The sequence below is a fragment of the Sciurus carolinensis genome, chromosome 4, assembly GCF_902686445.1.
Source record: "Sciurus carolinensis chromosome 4, mSciCar1.2, whole genome shotgun sequence".
Classification (NCBI taxonomy): Eukaryota; Metazoa; Chordata; class Mammalia; order Rodentia; family Sciuridae; genus Sciurus; species Sciurus carolinensis.
Genome location: NC_062216.1, coordinates 20784052 through 20802552, shown reverse-complemented (window position 1 = coordinate 20802552; position 18501 = coordinate 20784052). Strand labels below are relative to the sequence as shown.

The window sequence follows — 18501 nt, the reverse complement described above, 5'->3', positions numbered from 1 at the left end:
CACATGCCTATAATCAGTGCTACTCAGGAGGCTGATACAGGAGAATCACAAGTTCAAGACCAGGCTGGGCAATTAGTGATACTCCCATCTCAAAATAAAAAAGGCTGAGGATGTAGCTCAGTGGCAGTAGAGCATCCCTGGGTTCCATCCCCAGTACCAAAAGGAAGAAAGAGAAGATTCTTCATTTTAGAATTAGCATAGCCTCACCCCATAGGTGCAAGATTGGGTTCAAAACCATTACAAAGTAATGAAGTATTTGGGGCATTTAGGGTCTTACATGTGGCCAGTGAGCATTCTCTGAGGGGTTAAAAAAACATTCCCCAACAGCCCTGTACTATGCTCTACGTGTGAATTAACATACAAACTCCTTTGAACTATTAATAATGCATAGAATTTCTGATTTCAAGTTTTATCCTATGCTGACTTTAGTTTCTAGTCCAAATATAGATTTAATAGGAAGCAAGAAACAAGACAAAATTTGGTCCACATTCCTTTCATTCAAATCAAGTTATATGAGAACTTGGAAGTGAACCCTAAAAAATTATTTTTTATTAGCGTGTCAAAGAAATGGCTGCCAATAAAATGGACCAACCATGACCAGTGTTGTTCATAGACCCTCAATGTATGTAGAACTCTCCCCACTCCATCCTAACCCCATGTGTGATTAGGCCCTGGGTCCCCACTCTTATTGACACTCTTGTTATGACTATACACAGATCAAATGAAGGCGTAAAGCAACAGTCCAAAGGATCCAGACCAACGCTTTAACCAGAAATAATACAATAATCAAAAGGAAAGTTATTTCATCCTAAATTAGCTGTATAATTATTTCAAGTCTTTTCATTGCCTTATATTCCTGCTGATAGGAGTACACACCCTCTCACAAAAACATCAGCCTGATACACCGGAATATTTTGCTTGCTTATATCCTGACAATAAATTTCCAACAGAATTTATCATCTAATCAGTCTGGTAAAGTTTCTTGCAGGGCAAAAATCAAAACAAGAATATTCACTTACATGTATTTAATATGTATTCTTAAAGGCTTATAATAATGCATACTATTTCTGTACAATAACTTGAGACTCTTTATTCTTAAAAAAAAGTCATTTATCAAATATATATCAATAATTCTTATAGCATTTTAATGTGTTTTGCATAAGTCTCAAATATGGAAGTGACATCTTTTGAGAAACTGTGTGCTGATTGTTGGTTTGGAAAATATTCTCAACAAATATGTGATTCCCTGTTTAGCACAAATTACTTTCCACACATTAACATTTACTGTAGACATATGAGCAGGCCAGAATGGGTACCATTTTTTAAAAGGAAACCTCACCCACTTTTGGTTATTTATGTTCTCCACTCTGACCTCCAGCCACACAACTCATGATTCATTCTGCATGGTGCACATAAACCTGGAGTTACCCTTACAAACCACAGAGACCCTCTCCCAGTGTTCATATTCTCCTGGGAGAGGATTCCAGTTTGGAATACATAACAGGAATCTTCACTGAAAAATAAGTGAGATGGGAGAAGCCTAAATCTTCCCTGAATTACTTTCATGTGTTCTTTTTTAAAAATTTGTTCTAATTAGTTATACTTGAAGTAGAATGCATTTGGACACCTTGTACACAAATGGAGCACGATTTCTACTTCCTCTGGTTGAACATGGTGCAGAGTCAGGCCTGATGTGTAATCATATATGTATATAGGGTAATAATGTCTCATTTCACTGTCCTTCCCATCCCCACACCCCCTCCCCTCCTTTCACTCCCTTCTGCACGCTCCAGAGTTCATGCTTTCTTTCTAGAAATCACCGTGGCATGTTGGGTCTCTGATCTCCGTTATTAAGTTCTCATAATTGTGTCATAATTTCTGTTCTTCTTTGGACAATCTTTGCTTTGGCCCATGCCTCTCTCTCTCTTTTCTTTTTTGTTTTTGTTTTTTTATTGGACATCAAGCCCAGGGCCTCATGTATGCTAAACGTATGCTCAGCCACTGAGCTACCCCCCCAGCCCTTACCAGTGCCTGTTCTGAACAAAGATTGAGTCCTTCATCCCACACACCACCACCACCCCACCATGTAACCTTCTTCACGAAACGTGATGGAACATGGTAAATTCTGCTGATGCTCCAATCCACATTCCTGTTATCCCTACAGTTTCTTTTAAGCCACCATCCCATCTCTTCCTCTGTGACTCCCCACAGCCTCCCTTTCTATTCAACTTAGCTAATTCCTTAGCCCTGAAGGCTCAGCCCTCCAAAGAGTTCATAGAGCAATCTTCCAACAAAAGCTTGTTTCTTCCTAGAGAGTCGATTTTACTGCCAAGAAAAATAACATTTCCTGCATGTGCTTATAGTATGCTGGGGTGATTTATTTCAATCCTTTCCTGATTTTTTGCTACCCCAGGCCCTTGTCCACCCAACTCTGGCCCAACAATCACCATTCACAGCACGCAGGTCAGGAAGCTCTGCTCTAAGGAATGGAAAACATACTGATAAGTCACATTCCAGTGAACTCTCCAAGACAAGTCCACACAAACAGTTCACGGCCACGTCAGGAAGAGTTGCGTTCACTCCCCATCTGTGTACATGATTCTCGGACATGCCCTGAAAGCAATACCCGACTGCATACCAGGAAATGAGTTCCAGGCAAACCAGGCTTCACAACCTTGTGCAGGTCATTTAATCTTTCTCTGAAGCTCAATTTAATCATCTATAAAATGAGAGTATTCCTTCCAGCTAGGAAAAAATCTATAATTCTAATGTTTCACAATTCTATGGAACACTAATGAAGATTGGTTTCAACATTAGGAGTAATTCAAAATAAATTTACCCTAATCAAAAACCTATAACTGGAAAATTAGCTAAATACTAAATATTTCCACATAGTGAATTTCTCTCCCCAAAGCATCTGACAAACTCTATGATCATTATTCAAGTGCTAGACAAAGGCAGCTGGATAGATGCTCTAAAACAGCTGCCAATGCAGGGAGAAAAAGCTGTGGACTGAATTCTCTTCCAGAAACTCAACTACATCACTTTTGTTGTTGTTCTATTTTCTTTCTTTCTTTCTTTTTTTTTTTTTTTTTTTTTTTTTTTGCTATTTTGTTTGTAAACATAGTTTTTGTTTTGGTGGTGATTGTTGTTCTGTGTTTGTTGCTATGTTATCCAGACTGGCCTTGAACTTCTGGCTCAAGTGATCAATCCTCCTGCCTCAGCCTTCCAACTCAGGAAGTACAGGCCACGGCCCAGTACTCAGCACTAAGTATAGTTTTTTAATTGCATAGTCAAGTCAAACCCAAAAAACCAATATGTACAATCAGAAAAATCAGAAATTACACTTCATTTATGTATGATCTATCAAAATGTATAAATGCATTCTACTGTAATGTACAACTAATTAGAACAAATTTAAAAATTAAAATTAAAATTAAAAAAAAAAACCAGAACACATTGAGATATATTTAACTACTAGAAATTGGCCAAGCTAAATTACCTAACATCTTTTTACTCCACGACTTACTAGGGAATCTTCAATAAGAACTACCTAGGAAATAAAATTGGTAACCAATTATTGTTTACTACACTACAATATATGTTTAATATAATTGTTTATAATTATATACTATCATATAGAAAAATAATCTGTAAAAAAAAAGAAAAATAATCTGTAATATAACCATATTTGAGTATACTCTTTATTTCCATATGTGAAAATAAAATATTGATGTGCTCTCTATCCCAAATAGTTTTACTATCCTGATGAGGGAAACTGACCCCAAAGACAATGGCCCCAACATTTTATTCTCACATTAATGTAATATAATTATCTGGTACAACATGTATGGAGCACTTAGATGTCACCACATTGACAACAATGAAGAAAAACACACAAAAAGCATGAATGACCTTTTACTAACTTAGAATGAAGTTCTCTTTTACTTCACAGTTTTATTCACCTTTTAAATCCTATTCGAATCCTCAGCTCCTTCTGAAAACCCTGCCTTGATTTTCTCTCTCTCTCTCTCTCTCTCTCTCTCTCTCTCTCTCTCTCTCTCAATCTCTCTCTCTCTCTCTCTCTCTCTCTCTCTCTCTCTCTCTCTCTCTCTCTCTCTCTCTCTTTCTCCCTCTCTCTTTCCCTCTCTCCCTGCTTCCTCTCAACTCCCATAGAAAAGATTCAGGACCTCCCTACTAGGTACTTGGTAAAACATTGTTGCCCGTTGCTCCCTTCTGAAATGCCTTCAATTTGCAGAATGTCACTCATGTGGTAAGCACTAGTTATTATTCTTAAGTAAGAACGTCAGAACTACAAATATAATAACACATTCATAAATGAAAGACACAGTATTTTATTTACTGCCCTCTACTATTCAAGAGTTTGATTTCCAAATGTGAACTAGTATTTCCAAACATCAGGTGAATGAATATCTTTATATTTTTCTTGGTGATCTGTCCAATTAGGGTGATTTATACCTATGAGTTATTAGAAGGGCCCTTTTTATAACAAAGAATTCTTACTACCCTGGACTAAGAACTAAGAACATCATGGAAAATGTGGCATGATATAAAAACGAGAGTCTTCTTGGCTTTTTGGAAAAGTTGGCCAAGGTGTGAATGTTTTCCTTATGCTACTGTCTTTATAGAGTCCATAAAAACATTACCTGCATCCAATGAATTTTTGAGAAAATACCAGCAAGTCTCACCTTCTGTACATTCATTCAAGAAACACATTCCCATTTATCCCCTCTCCCTGTATGCAAAGCTCACAGAATTCTAGAAACCAGCACATTCAGCTTCAACATTAAAATAGCAATAGCAGCAAAAATATGAGTTTTTAAATACTGAGGAAAAATATCTTCAAACTCACATTGAATTGGTGACCCTGAAAGCTACATGTAATTTTTTTTTGTTTTTTTTTTTTATTATTGTACACAAATGGGATACATGTTGTTTCTCTATTTGTACATGGTGTAAAGGCATACCATTTGTGTAATCATAAATTTACATAGGGTAATGTTTGATTCATTCTGTTATTTTTTCCCTTCCCCCCACCCCTCCTACCCCTCTTTTCCCTCTATACAGTCCTTCCTTCCTCCATTCTTGCCCCCCTCCCTAAACCTAACTCTAACCCTAACACTAACTCTTCCCACCCCCCATTATGTGTCCTCATCCACTTATTAGCGATATCATTCTTCCTTTGGTTTTTTGAGATTGGATTATCTCACTTAGCATGATATTCTCCAGTTTCATCCATTTGCCTGCAAATGCCATAATTTTTACATGTAATTTTTTAAGATACAATTTGTGAAAACTGAAATAGAACTGAAGCAGAAAGGAAAACGTTAAAACATTACAACTTGCCTCCAACCCCCATCTATTCAACAGTCTGAATGGACCATAAAGAAAGCACCCAGAAGTCTAGAAATAAAGGAAAAGATCTCGTGCTAAAAACCATTATCACATAGTTCAGGGTGTGTACTGTTAGAGCAAAGCCCAGGGTTCTCCTCAATTTACAACACACTAATTTAGACACAAATGCATTTAATAGACTCTTTTAATGAAGTGTCTCCAGTTGGTCCATAGTGACCAGGGGAGAGCAAATTAGGAGCAGCGGTGGGTTTAAGAAGTGCAATAAAACTGGGTATAACTCATGAGAACATGAAGCTCAATTAATCCCAGACACGACAATGGACAGCTGAACACTGGAACCAAACAAAGACACGCTATATGCTTTGGGCAGACCCTTCCAAGAAACACTCAACCTAGATGCTCTTCTAAGTTGAAGGAAGCTAATTTGAGGAAAGCTTATAGAACCCTTCTCTACATTAACACATAGAAGGATGCATGTTTATCAGGTATTTTGCACATGTTTAACACCTCCAAAATTTTCTGCAACTCATGCATTCAAAATCAAGAAGTAGCAAAAATTCTTTCAGAAGAAACCTCCCCTGCTTTAAGAATTGAGCTCTGAGAGCTGGAGATGTAGCTCATTGGTAGAGGGCTTGCTTAACTTGCTCAAAACCCTCAGTCCCTATTAAAAAAAAAAAAAAAAGACTTGAGACCATTAAAAAAAAAAAAAAGACTTGAGCTTTGAATCACTGTATGCAGAAACTAATGTTAAATGCAAGTTTTTGTCAGGCCCTGAAAAGTGACTTATGTGACTATTGAGAATTGTAAGTTAATTTGTTTGATAAAACAATATTCAACTTATTGGGTTGCAAATTATAAACTTGAGATCCTAGTTATTCCATAAGCAGTTAAGTTCTATTCACAAATCTTAATAATCTATTAACAAATCTAGCAGATTCTCTATCCACCTTAAAAGGAGACTTCCTTCTTAATTATTTTAAATACTTCAAATTCAACCCACTCAATTCTATTAAACATGACATGATTTTAAAGTGTTTAAAATTCTAACTATATACATGTTATTTCTAAATTTCCTTTAAGTTGGGGCTGAGGTCGTGACTCAGTGGTAGAGCATTTACCTTGTACGTGTGAGTCACTGGGCTCGATTCTCAGCACCGCATAGAAAGAAATGAATAAAATAAAGGTTCCATCAACAACTAAAAAAACTATTTCAAATAAATAAATAATAAATTTCCTTGAAATTAAAGACTTTTTTCCCCAAAAAGGAAAGCTGTATGTCAAGTTACACAGTTTTAGAAACATCTGCCCAAAGGATCATGGAGTGTTGGGAGTCTGGAGGCAACAGAGAGCCAAGGCTCTATGTAGAAAGAACCAGAATAAGAAACGGGACCAGCCAAGGGTTTAGTGTTACCTTATTGAGAACCAAATATGAGAGTCAGGCACAGTGGATACAGTAATAAGCCTGGTAGAGATGACCCACTTCTCTTCCAGCTCCCAGGAAAAGAGGGTAGGACTGTGCATTGATACACTGTTTGGCCTGCAGGTGCAAGAAGGGGTATGTTTGCACACCCTCAGTTAATGGTTTGGCAAAGTATCAGTATATCCAACAAGGGTGTCATTCATTCTGAAGTGCCTACTCATTCATCAATTCATGGAGAGCCTACTACAGACCCAGTTGATACACTGGATAATACACACCAAAATGTGCTGTCAGTGTCCTGGTTCCAGGAGAGGGCAGACAGGTTAGGACACCTCCTCTCAAGAAATGGGAAGACACATCACTTTCTTATTTGGCAACTTGAAAAATGAATCGCTGACATTACAAAAATATGTTCTAAATTTAATTTTAAGTATGGTTTTCACTAGATGTTTGGACTTGCTCATTTATAACTTTAATGATATTTAAATGTGTTTATTTGCCAGGTGTTTTTAGAAAATTGATTCATAAATGATTCTGAGTTCCACAATCTTCTGGAAGTTTAAGTATGTTTGGTTAAGAAATTAGCAAGGAGGATGGTCCTCCAGAGAGAAGGAAAACTCCATCACAAGCAATATTCAAATCACGAACTTTAAACTTACTGCCATGTTTTTGAAGCCTCCTTTTACAGTTACGATTTTGTCAGAAATGACTATGAAAGTGTTATGGACATCAAATGAAGATGAAATTAAGAAATGAAGCTCTCTTAGGTACTGACTGTCCCTGTCTGATACCAAAATGTGCCTGTATTAACATTTGTTTCTGCTGGAGTTCCATATGACCTCTTTAAAATAACCCCCTTAAAAAACAGACTCCTTGAGTTACCTCTCTTAGATTATAACTATCCTTAGTGTACTTACTAAATAAAAATAATTTACATGCATATTTGTACAGAGTAAATAATGGTTATCCTGACAAGATCATCTTTTTAAAAGAAAGAAATTTAGGTGTCTGACTTTTGCTGGTTGGTTTGTGGCAGAGTGGGTAATTGGACATAGGGCCTTGCACATGCTGGGCAAATGTCCTTCCACTGAGCTATATCCCCAGACCCTGGTTTTTATTTTAAGCACTTCAGCAAAAGAAAGTTTCTACATGCATCAAGTTATCATAAATATGAATATTATCTAATTCCTTACCCATGATAGATACAGAGCTGCTGTTAATATAGGATCAAACTGGAGGAAGTTTCTAGAGATGAGCCACTATGGATAAATGGGTGACAGTCAATGTGTCTATACACATATCCCATGTGCTTATGACCCAGGTTTATCAGGCAAAACCTGCCAGTTTATATCCAGACCACTTTTCCTTCATTATGTTAATAACCATAAAAGAATAGGAAAGCTACAGGGGAGGGGGAGAAGAAAACATGGAATCACTTGAATATTCACGACCTACTACCGAATATTCGGTACCTACTACAGAGGGTAACCCAGTTAGCATCTTCACAAAAGCAAAGGCGACTCAAGTCCAACTATTTAAAACCCTGGTAGAATATCTGACTGTATTTGGAGAAGACAATAATAGACAAACAAAACTTCCTGAAATAAAAACAGCTTGAGAAAGACCCTTTAGAAAATAATAAACAACTTAGACAAAAGAGAAAGCTCACAATTCCTAGTAATAGCCATGAATAGAGAGAAAAGCCAAAAAGAGACTATTTTATAGATGTAAGTGAAATCTATAAATACTTTTAAACCAACTTGAAACTTAAAATAATTTGAGATGATTTCTTTATTTACAATTATTTTGCCATTTTCAAAATCTAGACAAAATCTATATGTGTATATAGTATTCACATGAGAACTATCTGTATTTTTATGGTTTCATTTTTGAAAAAGTGAATATAAGTCTTGAGAAAATACATTTAGCAAGCTGACTTTTCTTCATACAGCTTTCTAAAGGTCCTGTTGATTTGCTGGGTTAATACAGTTTTCGAAAGTATGCAAAATTAATTCTCATGATGCTGATTATATTGAGAATCTGGCTTAACATTTACTGAATTCCCACAATGAATAAAACCAATTTCCTTTACTAGTAAACTTAAAGAAGGAAAATCTGTGCTGCACAATGTCACAATTTGAGACAACTAAAACTACTTCAATAAGACTGTTGTATTTTAAAATCAGATATCCAACACTGCACATAAAACACAAAAAGGACAAAAAAAATTCTTTTGCAAATGTCTTTAACATTTCTGGTAGTTTCCTCTGTACATACCGTCGTCATATTTGCTACATCAAGAAAGGAAGGAGAAACATTTCACCTTTGCATCTATATGCTGTAGAAATTTTGTGGAATCAAGTAATGCACCCACTGATTATATGCAAACTAATTGTACCCACTGTAAAAAAAGTAAATCCAAAGCCAGAAATAATAACATCTCAAGATATGTGAAGGTATTGCCTCCAAGGGTGACGGACATAAAGTAAAATGGCAACTGGGCATCATGACACAGGCCTTATAATCCCAGCGACTCAGGAGATTGATTCAAGAGGATTGCAAGTCTGAGGCCAACCTGGAAAATTTAACAATACCCTGTCTCAAAATTAAAAATAAAAATAGCTGGGGATGTAGTTCAGTGGTAGAGCACTCCTGGGTTCAATCCCCAGTACTGAAAAAAATAAATAAATAAACAAAATGATATACACATAGTGTGTATTCATTAAATAGTCCCTAAATTAATTTGGAAGTATTACTCATATTAACAAAGGCCAATATTTTTTTTTCACCTCTGAGAACTGATTTCAATGTGGAATGCCACATAGCAATATTTTACGATGTTTACTATAAAAGGTTGTCTTAGAAATTACTCCTTGGCTAGATAAAAGAAACAGAAAAGGGCTATTAAAATATTGCTTGGGTAACAATCCAACATTTTTCATTTTATTATTGAAGTTTTCTACCCTAAATTCATGGTCAAGGGTTATGATTTGGGCTAGTTGTTGAACTTAGCTCCAGATATATTTCTTGGGGGAAAATATTACACAATGGCAGTGAATAACAGCTGGATAGTGAAGAAAAGATTTTCTGGATTTAAATATTCAGATGGTGTAGGGAAGCAAACTAGGTAGGTCCAAATAAAAAGTCTTACTTCAGGATCTGAACATGTGAGGAGCTGTCTGCAGTGAGCAAATAAATGAAGTCATCATTTCTCCCAATTACCTTGACATGCAAAACCTCAGCAAGGGAATTTTAGCAACCTGAATTTAAGTTAAAAATTTGCTTTAGTCTCATTTAAAAAATAAATGATCTATATTCATTTTCAAAATAACCAGTCTTTGTTTGAAATGTCTTAAGATGAAGGGTTGTTGTTTTTTTTTTACTGTTTATTTATTTGGATGGTTTTGATACTAGGGATTAAACCAGGGGTACTTAAACATTCCCAGGCCTTTTTTTTATATTTTATTTAGAGATAGAGTCTCGTTAAGTTGCTGAGGCTGGCTTTGAACTCGAAAATCTCCTGCCTCAGCTTCCCAAGCCACTGGGATTACAGGTATGCACCACTATGCCTGGTGGTTTTTTTATCATTGTTATGGAACTATAATACTTAATAGTGATATTATAGTTAAAGAGATTTCTGAAAAAGCAAAATATTTACTAACAGTGGAAAGTTGTTCCAGAGAATATTATCACAATTAATAATTTTATTTTTGTTCAAGAGTTGGACAGTGATATTCTACGTGTGCCACCTTATCCTGCAAATATTACTTACTTGGCCACTGGTAGATTATTTGAAAATAATAAAATGCACTGGAAACATAAATGGGCTCTCCTCTTTGGCTACGCTGTATTAGAAAGAACTGACTGTTAGACCCTTGCAAAATACCATATCATGAATTATAGAAGAAACACTGGCAGAGCAATGGACCCAGGGCAATTCCTGTAATTAATGGGAAGGGAAAGAAGGAGTACATTTAAACTTGTTGTAGATTTAACATTGTTTAGCCCATTGGTTAGTTTTTGGAGTTAGCGCTCTTTTGTAACATTTTCAAGTGTTCAATTTAAATACCATTTCATGATGAAAAGGAAACTTCAAACCTGGAGATGCATGACTACAGTGTTAAAAACAAGCACGCAGTTTTTAACATGCAACACTAAAGGTTCAGACAGATTTTTTTTTTTTTCCAGGACTGCGGATCAAACTCAGGGCATCTTACCCCTAAGCTACATCCCCAGTCCTTTTTATCTTATATTTTGAGACAGATTCTCCTTAAGCTGCTGAGGGTCTTGCTAAATTGCTGAGACTGGCCTTGAACTGGCCATGCTCCTAACCTCAGCCTCCCGAGTCACTGGGATGACAGGTGGGCCCCACCAGCCTGTGCCTTCAAGCAGATTCTTGAAAGACTGATTTTACTAAATAAATTTTGACTGATTATCTTTAAAACTTGGATTTAACATTTAAGAAGGAGCTTAACTTTCTAAAATGTGTGAAGAATGAGGCAGCCAAGAGGTAGAGTCTGGTGCCGGTGCCACTACTACAGACGAAATGAAGCAAGTGCATCAATGAAACTTGAAAAGACAGTAGCTGGTGAATTTCTCCTTTATGCAATCCTGGATTGAACACGATTAAATGTCAGAATACAAATAGGGAAAACACCACTTATCTCCTTTTTTGTTATCACACTTCCAGCATGCTAACGTGGATAATGTCAACATCGACCTTCACCATAGCTTTGTTTTACCACATGCATTTTTAACTGTTTGAGAAATTGCATTTATTCCATAAATATTCACTGAGTGGCTACTATATCCTAAGCATAGTATGACATTTGGGATAAAGAAATAATCAAAATGCAATCCCTTAGTGCAAACTTACAGTCAACTGAGGGAACACACAGACCAACAGTGGAAAGTGCCAGATAGAGGTAAATACAACTGTTGCCATACGCTGAATTAAGAACTTTTATTTAACACCTCGTTTAATTACCACATAATATTCTTTCCATAGATGATACATTTAGGACTTATGAGAGAAATCGACTGTCCCAAGAGCTCTTAGTTGAAAATAAGAACCAGGGTTTAAACTTATGCACCCTGACATCAAAGTCTACACTGTATACCTTAACCTTATAGCTCTCCAAAGAACTCAAAGAAACACAAAGAAAAAAACTCAGTCAAGGCCAGAAAGTTTGGAAGGGGAAAGAAAAGAGGTGCCAATGATCTTTCACTTCTAAGAATAAAAGTTAATCAGGATCTAAGCAGTTTCATGATAAATTAGGAAAATAAATTAGATTGCCAATAAAAATGTTGAAATCATCTAGATCTATTTAACTATCTAAAGTAACAACCAGAAGGACATTCTCAGATAATGATGAACATTTCATTCCTATGACGCAAAATAGGATGGTAAAGAGGAAGAAGAGCAGGCATGTCCCTCATATTAAAAATTGATAAAAGGCAAACAGTTGTGTGCAAGAAAATATTACTAGCAGGGAAGAACACTTCCCGGGCTGTCAACCAGGCCTGTGCAACACCATCATAGAGGTGAGCAAATGCCAAATGATGACATCGGCAACAGTCCCTAGTCTAATAAAGGCCCGTGGAGCACATTTTGCAGAGCAACTAAAGTGAAGAAAAACTGTTATGAATTAGCCCGTCTTATTAATAATTAGATGCAAGTGACTTCATTAGATTCTCTTCTATATCTTATATTACTTGGGCCTCATAGCAATCCTGTGAGATTAGGAATTCCCATCTTATAGACAGGAAAAAAAGAGTAAACAGGATTTGAAGTCAGGAAGCTAATTAACAAGAATAGAATTGAAATGCATTAGTCTAACTTTAATCTTGCCAATCAAAACTGTTTGTCCTATGCCTCAATGCCTCAGAATCATACTCTGAATTAAATGAATGTATCTTAGAGCCTACTTTACATAAAGCACACACTAACTGTTTTTAGGGGGGAAAAAGGAAAGGAAAACACATGCTTTGTCCTCCTGAGGGGCCTGCTAGAGAATTGTCAAATGAATCCTTAATAACATGATGATCAATGACAATGGACTAACACCATATCTCAAGATAGGGTGATATTAGTTTAAAAAAAAAAAAAAAAGATTTTATTGCCAGACAATTGGAAAGTACCGTATTATATACATCTAACATAGAAATTTAGAAATGTTCATTAGCATATTAAGAGCTATGATGAGTTTTGCAATATACAAACTTATTTATCCTTGTTTACCTCATACCTATCAAATCATGCTAAATTAATGTTCTATTGAATACACTTCAGAAAAGCTGGGTAAAAAGTGTCACCTCTTATAGGGCTCTTTCCTAAAGGTGGGGATTGCACCCCTTATGGTAAACCAAGATGGCAGATGGTTCACTGACGGCCTCTCAAACCAGTTTTCACAGAGGTCACCTCTTTTGTCTGAGCACAGGCTACAATGTTAGAAGCCAGTCCAGGTTCCTCTCTTCCACTAGCCTATCACAAGTCAGTCAAGAACTGTTACTTCTGGCAAACACTGTGGTGACTCATTCAGGTCTAAAAATAACTCTTGACCATGTGTGGCTTGATCTAGATTCTTCTCTAGAATCTAATATCTATCTTTACCAATTGCAAGATGTTACTTAGTTGTGATCATTTCACATGAATACATAGTAATCTGTTATGAAAAGAGGCCATACAAATAATTAAAATTCCCACTTCTTTTTTTTTTAAACTGTATAGAAATTTTGCCAGCATTAAATGTCCCATCACAATATTTGGCAAATACATACTGGCATTCGCATGCTTTAAATTTTAACAGATTCTTGGGGGGAATGGGTCCAAAATAATCATTCCAGTCTTTGAGAAAGAAAAATCCATGCTCTAAAGAATGTGTTTAAGATAGCATTTCAGCTATAAATCAGATTCACTTCCAAAAAGCAATCTTGAACTACAATGAGAAAGAATCAGTATTTTAAACAAAGGAGTCTTAAATTATATTTAACTCTGGGAGGAAAGTTTTGGAAATATGGGTTTTATTACTTAGACATAAATTGATAAATGTCTCTTTTATGAGTATTTCACCCCCTCAAAAATCAAGCTGATTCCGATGCTGTCAAGACAATAGGTATAGATGTTCCTCACTCATCCATTAGAAAGGGAATTTTCTTTCTCCTTAGATGAATTCAAATGTTGAATATCTGAGAGAATCATTTTCAGAAGATAAGTTCAAGTTTACCCCACAACCTATGGCAAATAAACAGAAAGATCATTTCTTTCAACTCAGGAAGATAAGTGGTGGTTTCAACAAACATCTGGCCATAAACTGTTGATTTCACCAAGTAAACCTCATGCAGGTTCCACTTCAGGGAGAAGCACTTGGTGTTTATGCTGTTCTGTTTTGTTTTGTTAGAGTTCTTCTATTATTATCACTAAAATCCTTAGAAAATAGCTATTTTTCTTCTTCTCTTGCTTCTCCTTCTCCTTCTTCTATTTTTTCTTGCCCATCCTAGGCAAGTGCTCCACCACTGATCCACATTCCCAGCCCACTACATTTTTTTTAATGCCAAAACAGAATCTAGATTAAGAAAACTAACAAACTTCACACTTCTCTCTTGCTAGAAAATAATGCATAACAACTGCATCAAAGTTTTATTCAAGTAAATGAAATGAAGTTAAACACTAGTTCCTAAAACTGAATCAAAAACACTATTTTGGAAGCCAATCCCAAAGAACCAAAGGCCAAATGTTTTCTCTGATATGTGGATGCTAATGCATAATAAGGGGGGGTCAGGGGAGAATAGAGGTATTTTGGACTAGACAGAGGGGAGTGAAGGGAGGGGAGGGGGCATGGGGAGTGAATAATAGTAGAATGAATCAGACATTATTACCCATGTGCATATACAATTACATGACATGTGTCACTACCTCATGCACAACCAGATGAATGAAAAGTTATAACCCATTTATGTATGATGTGTCAAAATGCATTCTACTGTCTTGTATAACTAATTAGAACAAATAAAAATATATATTTTTAAAAATGTTATTTTGAACAAACCAAAGGGCAGGGACATCTATAAGGGAAAAATAGTTAAGGCAGTTGCGCTCTTTCCAAAGCTATCTGAGCAACTTTAGGGTTTGTAAATTTCAATAATCTGCACACTTCTGACCTTCTGCTCATGCAGTCTTCAATAACCCAGTCCTCTAAACTAGTGTCCCTAGTCTTTCTCCAGTCTTGCCACAGCTGTTCTTACAGCTCTGCACACCTTTATGCTGTCAACTCTTCAATTATCTGTTCTCATGAGGGCAAGCACTATATTCTGGACAATCCATGAACGTGGCTCACCTTGAGTATACATTGTGCTCAAAAAAACACTGAATGAGTACTGGGCATGTTGACTCATGCCTATAATCCCAGTGATTTGGGAGGCTGAATCAGGAGGATCAAAAGATGAAGGCCAGCGTCAGCAACTTAGTGAGACCCTGTCTCCAAATAAGAAATAAAAAGAACCGGGGATGTGGTGCAATGATAAAGGGCCCCTGGGTCCAATCCCCAGTACCCCAAAACAAAACAAAAACACTAAATGAGCCCACTTCTACCTCAGACTAGATATGGATATTTCTTTTTCATTTCTTAAAATAGTTCAATTTGAAAGGAATTTAAAGCCATTTAAGAATGATGTTTTTCTTTACCAAAACTTCCTATAAAGTTAATTCACAAAAGTACTATCAAAATTTATACTGATCAGATCTCTATCTTTACTAGTAGCCTGAAGAGTTCTAGCTTACTTACCCCTCATGAAAGGTGGTAGAGGGGAAAATCACCCCATAGTGTTTTAGTGTTAGTTCAAAACAGTTTTTTATTTTTTAAAAATGCAATGGATAGACATTTTGTATTCTATTAGTAAAGCAATACCTAAACTTAAGTTTCCTGCATTTAATAAGGAATTTGCCAAGCACATATTACACAAGATTTCTGAGTATCTTTGTAAGATAAAATAAATTTATATATTTTACATGAATTATAAATAAAACTTTTTATTTTAAAATACTATGTTGTCCAGATATTGACTGGTCATTTTTCTTTTTAAATTTGTTCTTTTTAGTTATACCTGCTTGATCATTTTTGTTCAGTATTTTTCCATAATGTGTATTATTTCTAATGTATATTCAGCCCCACTGTGTGCTATGCCCTAACTGGGTGCTGGTGACAGTCCCTACCTCATAGAGTTGCAGTCTACAAGAAGGATCTGCAAATCTTGCTGGACTATCCATTCCAGATATTCACGCAAAAGAATCATTGTCTTCATTTTTCAAAACCATATTACATTCTTACAGTACTATCACTTATAAATTGTATTTCTAAATTTGAAACAGGACAACAGAAAGATAAACATTAACTTTCATATTAATATCTTAATGTGTCAAACTAGAAGCAATCTACAAAAAGTAAAATAACAAAGAGTTCCAATTAAGTAGGAAGCAGGAGAATCAAAACTATGTAGACTAGACTTAATTGCTTGGGATGTCCTGGCTTTGGTTATTTAACTTAGTTGAAAGTGAGTCCCCACTTTTAAGTTTTTTCTTTGTGTTTAGATAGCAGTATCAAACTAATTTTCAAAATTTCCAATTCTACATGCTGAATTCTGCTGCAATACGTTGTGTTAAATGTTTTCTAGGACCTGATTTCAGGATTGTGAGAGCAAATTTATTTAAACCTTGTTGTTTACATTGTTTGAAGGTAATAAATATTTTCTGAAGATCTATTTTTGGTTAACCCATATGCTACACATTTAAATATCAAAATGTTTCTATTTATCACACATTTTAATACCTTAGTTTGGTTCTCATGTATCATTATAAAACTCTTCTGGCATTGCATTGAGAATGTTTAGCCTATTTTCTTGCTTTCTTTGTCATTAAAAAAAAAAAAAAAAAAGCATTGCGTGCCGATATTATTAGTTCAGATTACCTTCACTCTCAGAGGAAGATCAGGCCTGCATCATTTTCAAAAAGCAGAAATATTTTTAAAGCCCCAAAACATTTTACATACCTCTTTATTAATACTAAATGCATGACATTTAACATAAATTAAAACATGCCTTAACATTATCGGAAGGAAGGTGCGTACGATCAGTAGGTGGGATCATTTGGTATAAAATCCAGTCATAAACTATTCATCAACGTGGTTAAAGCAGAGAAAAAATGAACTATTCCTTTTTCCTTAGATCATGTGCAGTTTCAAAATCTGAAAGCTTGTCAGAGACCACTTTTCCGCCCTGGTGGGAAGAGCTGCGTGTCTGAACAACCACCGCCCCCGATTGGCAACATCCTTAAAATTCCCGAGCACCCTAAGCAGTGGGTGTACCTCCCAGGGCGCGTGCAGGTAGAGATGGGCACGCAGGGCCCTCGGCACCCAATAAACTGAGGCTCTGGAAATTAGGCAACAAATGACAAATGACTCTTCCTGGCTTTCTCTGAAACCCCGCCTTCTGCACCTTATCTTTCCACTCCTCTGTACAGAAGGCCGGCCGCCTTCCCGAGGACTCGCAGTTATTCCTTGGAGTGTTGGATTGGGCTGCGAGGGTGGCCGCCGGCTTTGCGCGCACGGGGATTTGCCAGCTCCGAACTCTGGTCCCCCACCTTCTCCAGGCTCTCGCCGGTGCTCCCCAAACAGCAGCCCTAAAGGCTGCGGAGATGGCCCGGGGCTGGGGGGATGGGCGAGGGGGACCGAAATTAGACTCCCTGCCACCCGCGGCGGTCCGGGTCAGATTCCGCCCGGTGTCCAGCCCTCCTTCCACTCCCACCTACCCCAGACACCGTTTACTGGGAGGCACCCGGGCCCACCTTCCCCTCCTTCCCCCACCGCCACCAGTCTGACCCTCTGCCGCCCTCCGGGACGCCTCCAGGGCTGGCAGCGGGCAGCGCCCTTACCAGGCTCATGGACCCCAGGGTTGTCGGACAGCTCGATGACCAGGAGCTCCCGGCCCTCGAAGCTGCGCCCCACCGTGTAGATCCTGCTGATGGCAGTGCACTGCAGCCACACGGACACCAGCGCCTCGCGCAGCTCGGGGTAGCGGTGGTACTCAAAGGAGATGCCGTCTTCCTGCTGCAGCCTCCGGCGCCGCCTCATGCCCGCCGCGGGCGCCCCGGGCTCCTGGGCGTCAGCACCCAGCAGCCACCCGCAGGCGGCCAGTGCCACGCACAGCGCCAGCAGAGCGCTGCCTCCTTGCCCCGCCATCGCTGCGCTCCGCCGCCGGCCGTGCCTTCCTGCACTGGCGGCCTCTTTTGTCTGCCGGGCCCCGGGTTTAGCTGGCAGGCGCTGCGCGAGCGGCGACAAGTTCCGCACCAGCCTCCGCTCTCCTCACCTTCTGCGCTGAACGAGTGCCACCGCGCGCTGGGGCCACCCAGAGGAGAGGGGCGACGCGGCGGCTCTGCGGGCTGCACTACTGGCCGCCGAGCCCAGGGGAGCTGCAGGAGAAACCACTGCGATCCGGGGGCCGGCAGAGAGCGGCGGCGGGGTTCGTCGGGGAGGGCAGCTGGCCGTGTCTGTTGGCTCGAAACCTCGGCAAAAGCCAAATGGCGCCTGGGGCGACCCAGGTGAAAAGATCGCTTAGGTCTCCGCTCCGGGACGTCGCTGTCATTGAGAAAACCGTGACCCATGACACCGCACGTGGAAAATGATTCTTGGATTGTTAGTGGAACCTTTTAAAGA

At 38.1% G+C, this 18501-nt stretch overlaps 1 protein-coding gene across 1 annotated transcript in view; it reads right to left on the bottom strand.

The window, feature by feature from the left end:
* Cpe (carboxypeptidase E) overlaps positions 1-18259 on the bottom strand; it is a 101870-nt gene extending 83611 nt beyond the window's left edge. Inside the window, exon 1 of the mRNA XM_047551131.1 lies at positions 17721-18259. Within this exon, the coding sequence (XP_047407087.1) occupies positions 17721-18027 (307 nt within the window). The 5' untranslated portion in view covers positions 18028-18259. The remainder of the gene's footprint in view (positions 1-17720) is intronic.
* Positions 18260-18501: the final 242 nt, after the last annotated feature.